This window comes from Sorex araneus, chromosome 3, assembly GCF_027595985.1.
Source record: "Sorex araneus isolate mSorAra2 chromosome 3, mSorAra2.pri, whole genome shotgun sequence".
NCBI lineage: Eukaryota > Metazoa > Chordata > Mammalia > Eulipotyphla > Soricidae > Sorex > Sorex araneus.
This window is the reverse complement of record NC_073304.1, coordinates 226,782,910-226,788,909: the sequence shown is the minus strand read 5'-3', so window position 1 is coordinate 226,788,909 and position 6,000 is coordinate 226,782,910. Positions and strand designations below refer to the sequence as shown.

Below are 6,000 nucleotides of genomic sequence, written 5' to 3'. Positions count from 1 at the left end.
CAGCTCCCCTGGGCACAGGGGCCCCAGTCCGGGCGCAGCCGGCTGGGGTGTCTGCGGGGGCTCTGGCCAAAGGGGTCTGGGTGGAGGCGCGAGGGCAGAGTGAGCGGACCCCCAGGCCGGGCCCTGCCGCCTTCCCGGGTGGGCTCGGGCGCTGGAAGCCTAGAGCGTTGCCCTGCACCGCCCCCAGCAGCTGTCAGCGGGACCCCTGCAGGATCCCCGGGACCCAGCCTGGCCAAGTCTCACGTGTTCGGGTGTGGGGGGCTCGCCCCGCGCCCGGCCCCCTCTCCAGCTCGCTGGCCTGGCCGGCTAGCGCTGGCTGGCCCTCGGCCCCTCTGCCGACCCCCTAACTTCTTTCGGATCCCCGTTCCCCCTCCGGGGCGGCAGTGGGGATGACTTCGGGGACTCCCAGGCACCGCCTCGCCGGGCCCGGGAGGGGGGGACGCGGGAAGGAGGCCCCGTGGGGTTCGGGTTCCGGCGGGGGCCGGGCGGGGGGCAGGCGGCTCCCTCCATCTCCCTCGGGAGACCCCCGGAGAGGGGTGCTCTGGGGGCCCGGGGGGCGCGGCGGGCCGGGGGGAGGGAGGCAGGGCGGGCGGGCGGGCGGCGCGGCGCCCCGGCGCTCCCCGCCCCCGAGCCGGCGCTCCCGCGCTCCCCCTAGCGGCCGCCGCGCCGCCTCGCTCGGGCCCGGGCTCGGCGGCGGCGCAGCTCACGTGACCGCGCTCCGGGCCTGCGGCCGCGCTCGGTTCCCCCAGTCACCGAGCGAGAGGGAAGAAACAAGATGGCGGCTGCAGGCACTCCGGAGCGGGGCCGCGGCCGTTCGGACTGAGCCTTCGCCCGCCGCCGCCGCGCCCGCCGGCCGCGCCCCGCCCGCCGCCGCCGCCGCCGCCGCCCGGCCCGGCCCGGCCCGGCGCCCCCCGCGCCGCGCCCCTCCCCCGCGCCGCCCTTCCCCCGCGCCCAGCCGCCCCCGCCGCCGCGCCGACATGAGGGGCCGGCGGGGCAGGCCGCCCAAGCAGCCCGCGGCGCCCGCCGCCGAGCGCTGCGCCCCGGCCCCGCCGCCGCCGCCGCCGCCCGCGTCGGGGCCCATCGGGGGGCTGCGCTCGCGCCACCGCGGCAGCAGCCGGGGCAGGTGGGCCGCCGCCCAGGCGGAGCTGGCGCCCCGGACGCGCCTCAGCTCGCCCCGGGGGGGCGGCGGCAGCCGGAGGAAGCCGCCGCCGCCGCCGCCGGTCGCCCCCCACGGCAGCAGCAGCGGCGGCGGCGGCGGCGGTAGCGGCGGCGGCGGCGGCAGCGGCGGCGGCGGCGGCGGCGGCGGCGGCCCGGGCCGGGGGGGCCGAGGAGGCGGGGGCGGCAGGGCGGGGGGCGGGGGCGGCCACCTGGCCCGGACCACCGCGGCCCGGAGGAGCGTCAACAAAGTGGTGTACGATGACCACGAGAGCGAGGAGGAGGAGGAGGAGGAGGAGGAGGACATGGTCTCGGAGGAGGAGGAGGAGGAGGAGGACGGCGAGGCCGAGGAGACCCAGGATTCCGAGGACGACGAGGAAGATGAGATGGACGAGGACGACGAGGACTCCGACTACCCGGAGGAGATGGAAGACGACGACGACGACGCCAGCTACTGCACGGAGAGCAGCTTCAGGAGCCATAGCACCTACAGCAGCACGCCAGGTACCGCCCAGCCCCGCCGCGGCCGCGCCTCCCCTCCCCCTCGCGCGCGCCCTCCGCGCCCCCCGGCACCCCCCCCGCCGCCGCCGCCGCCGCCGCCGGGGCGCCCCCCCGCCCGCGCCCCCGGCCCGAGGGGCAGCGCCGCGGCACCTCGGGCGGCCAGAAAAGTCGATTTACCCCAGGAAAGAGGCGCATTGTTCAAAATGGAGATTGCATTGTTGCCGTTCGCAGGCCCCGCTCGCCGGCTCCCGGGCGCTCGCCTTTCCTCCCTCCGCCGCCTGCCCGGCCCGCACCCCCGGCCCCCGACTCCCCACCTCATCCCCCTCCCCCGCTGTTTTCAGTTTCTTCCTTTCCTCTGCAAAATGTGTGCCAGGGCACCGTCTCCTCCACCGGGCACACGGCTGAAACTTTGGCACGCAACATCCCCATCGCCTTCATTTTTTTTTTTCCTCTGCCCTTGTTTTGGTTGGGGGAATGAAAGAAGCCTCTTGTCTTTTTTATTTTTTATTTTTTTGCAAACCTCTTTGCATTTCTAACGCGCTTTCTCTTCGCTTGCTTTTCTCTTTCTTAAAATTTTATTCTCGAGCCCTGCCGTGCGGGTAGGGAATGGGTGGCTTTGGAGCCAGGCCCCGGGGTGGGGGTGTGGGTGTGGGTGTGCGGGGTGGCACCTGAGCGCGACCCGGGGTGCTCCGCTGCCCCGTCTCCGGGCGCACCCGAAGCCGTGTGCTTGGGAGAAGTGGGGTGGGGAAGTGAGAGGGTCGGAGCCGGGTGCGCGGTGGGGGGGCCCGGGCGCCGGCTTAGAACGCCCAGCGGAAGCCCCAGCAGCGCCAGGGAGCGTTTGGTCAGGCGTCCGGTTCCGAGGCGTTCGGGTTTGGGTCCGCGGGAAGAGTTCCGAGTCCGCCCGAGCGGGCGTCTTGAACTCGTGGGAGCCCCGGGCTCCGCCTGCGCAGTGCGCACACCTGTTGCAGATGGTTTGTGCAGGGCTGCGGGGGAACTCGCGGACCCGCTCCCAAGTCACACAGCAGAAGCCCCGGGTTCCTCCAAAAAAAAAAAAAAAATCGTGTGCTTGCTTTTTTTTTTTTTTGCGGGGGTGGGGGGACCTGAAAGTCCTCCCTGCATCTATCAGGAATTTCTCCTCGGGTGACTCCTGTGTTTCTCAGAAGAAGTTTCTCCGGACTGATGTTGAGATGCGTTTTGTGTAACGCACACGCACGCGTACACTCATGCACCGGCATGCTCCTTTGTGGTTTGACTGTACAGGGGAAAACAACTTGTTGTAAAGGTGGACAGATTTCTTTTTTTTTTTAAATTTTTTATGTTTTTGCTATTCTAGTCAATTAAAATCGAGGTATAAGAGCTTTTACAAAGGTTAAGAGGAAATAGAATTTGAAAAAAAAAAAGTGAAGGGAAGTCACTTGTCTTTAAGGGCAGCGAGGGTTGGGCTGGAGTGCTAATACCCTGGGTCTGGCGCTCACTTGGGCGACCTGGGTTTGATCCCAGTGATCCTGGACCTGAGCACAGCTGGGTGTGGCCCCCAACCCGGAGCTGAATGAGCACAGAGCCAGGAATAAGCCCTGAGCACTGCTGGGTGTGGCCCCAAGTCCAAAAAGAAAAAAAGAAAGGCAGGAGTAGTATATATGGTTTGATTCAAATGTTTCCGTTTTTGGTAACAATGTAAATACCTTGTGGAGATAGGAGTCTTAAGCTTAAGTGTAATTACAACGCCTAGTGAGATTGTCCTAACAGGAAAGAAAAAAGGGATATTTTTCCCCCTGTGGCAGGAAGAAGACCTTGGGTGTGAATGAGGGAGGCTGGCAGGAGGTGCAGGGAAGAAGCTAGGGTCAAACACTTGTGTTTAGGTGTAGAAGGGATTGTGTGCTGGTTTGCATTTCTTGCCAAGAGAATTTTAGGGCATTGTTATAATAACAGTTCTTACCTTAAGGAAGTATGTTGATTCCCCCAAGAGCTTGGAATTGTGGACCTGAGGAGACTGAATTACTCTGTTAGAGGAAGTTTTCCAGGGTAGACAAAGCCAAAGTCTTATTTTTTGCTACACCCAGTGATGCTCAGGGGTTTCTCCTGGCTCTGCACTCAGGAATCACTCCTTGTAGTGCTGGGGGTTTGTGGGCACCCTATGGGATGCCCTAAATGGAACCGGGGTTGGGTGCTTGCGAGGTAAACGTCCTACTCACTGTGCTATGGCTCTGGCCTCAAAGTCAAGGCATTTTGGCAAGATAGTTCGCCAAACTTCTAACTCTCTGAGGGCCTGGCACATAATTTTAGGATTTGTTTTGGGGCCACACCTGGTGATGCTCAGTACTGACTTCTGGCTAGCTCAGAGATCGTGCCTGGCAGGCCTTGGTGGAACCATATATGTATGGTACCCAGGTTGACTGTGTGCAAGGCAAACTCCCTACCAATTGTACTATCGCTCCAGCCCCTAATGTAAGGGTTGATGGTTGTGCCTGTGCTGAATTAAATGACCACTTGTGATTAGGTTTCATTTTTAAAAATACATTTGTGGGGCTGGAGCGATAGCACAGCAGGTAGGGTGTTTGCCTTGTATGCGGCCGACCCGGGTTCGGTTCCCAGCATCCCATATGGTCCCCTGTATGGGATATCCCATATACTCTAGGGGTAATTCCTGAGTGCATAGCCAGGAGTGATCCCTGTGCATTGCCGGATGTGACCCCAAAAAAGCAAAAAAAAAACAACAACCCCAAAACATAACAAAAAAACTTTTGTGGATTCCCCTGAGCCATTGGCTTTCTGAATGACACACCGGTAGTGTTCCTGGTGTCTGCTTGTCCTGTGAGTTCTATGTACTTGTGTTTAGTCTCACCCAGCCCTGCACCATGCATGACACAAAGCCTGTGCTTACTGCAGATTGATTGGACACCGGAGTGTTTGTGCGTGGCACCTGGGGTAGGTGACATTGGCTAATGGGGTTGGGGCCCTGACTCCTGCTTTGGACTTGGAAACGTCAGATTGGTCTGACGAGCCAGTGATGAGAATCCAGACTCCTACCCAGTGTGGCCGGTGGGTGTTTGTGCTGTTTGGCACCTGCCATTTCACATTGCTGGTCAGGCCTCGCTTATCTTCATGGGAGATGGTGTTACTTTCCCGGGGATTTACTTTTTGAAACAATAATTTACTTTTTGTTTTGTTGTCTTTTTTTTTTTTTTTTTTTTTTTTGCTTTTTGGGTCACACCCAGCGATGCTCAGGGGTTACTCCTGGCTCTGCACTCAGGAATTACTCCTGGCGGTGCTTGGGGGACCATATGGGATGCTGGGAATCAAACCCGGGTCGGCTGCGTGCAAGGCAAACACCCTATCTAGCCCAGAAACAATAATTCACTTTTTGAAAAAAATTTACTTTTTGAAAAAATAAATTTGCCTTATTGTTTTTGGGGCCCACTCCTCGCCCCGCGCTGAGGGATCACCCCTGCTGGGCTCCAGGCGCCATCCTGAGTGTTGGAGAGCAGACCTGGGATGGCTGCTTGCAAGGCAAGTGCTCTCCCTGCTGTGCCGTTGCTCTGTTCCCTGTGTGTGTGTGAAGGAGAAGCGTTCAGGACTGGTTTAGTTCGGGGCGAGCTTGGTGGGGTGGGCTGGCGTCCTGCTGCGCTCAAGTCAAGGCTAAAAGGGGAATGAGAGATAGTCATGCATTGATGACGTTGGGCAGTTTGATTTGTGTGGACGAGAGAGTGCCATAAGGATTAACATACTAAAATCTTGGTATTCTTAAGAAGTCATTGCCCAATTCATCTGTTGAATCCTTTGTAGGGAGTTTAACTGTCCGCGCCGGGACATTGCTTGATTACCTGGGGCCCTGACTCCTGCTTTGGACTTGGAAATGTCCAATCTAATTTTTCAGTCAGATTCAAAAAGGCTTTTCTACTGGAGGTGAAATTTATGAGGAATAAATTTTAGTAACTAATAAGGTACTCACATGATAACTGTTACTATAGGCTGACAGCTCATCATGTTTTACTTAAGTTGGAGGTATTTGGCTAAATTAAGCTTTATTTATTTTTTGCTTTTTGGGTCACACCCAGCGATTCTTAGGGGTTACTCCTGGCTCTGCACTCAGGAATTACTCCTGGCAATGTTTGGGGGACCATATGGGATGCTGGGGATTGACACCAGGTGGGCCGAGTCCAAGGCAAATGCCCTACCCGTTGTACTATTAGTACTATCTCTCTGACTCCTTAAGCTTTTATTTATTTTTTTTTGCTATAGAAAGAATGGTGGGCTGGGGCTGGAGCCATAGCATAGTGGGTAGGGCGTTTGCCTTGCACGCGGCCAACCCGGGTTCGAATCCCAGCATTCCATTGGTCCCCTGAG

General features: G+C 59.5%; 1 protein-coding gene across 9 annotated transcripts in view; it reads left to right on the top strand.

Moving 5' to 3' along the window:
* Positions 1–977: 977 nt before the first annotated feature.
* BPTF (bromodomain PHD finger transcription factor) overlaps positions 978–6,000 on the top strand; it is a 142,445-nt gene continuing 137,422 nt past the window's right edge. For 8 of the 9 annotated variants that reach the window (XM_055130748.1, XM_055130747.1, XM_055130746.1 and 5 more), the window contains exon 1: positions 978–1,659. In XM_055130748.1, coding sequence (XP_054986723.1) covers positions 978–1,659 — 682 coding nt within the window. The remainder of the gene's footprint in view (positions 1,660–6,000) is intronic. The other variant, XM_055130751.1, reaches the window with a different exon arrangement.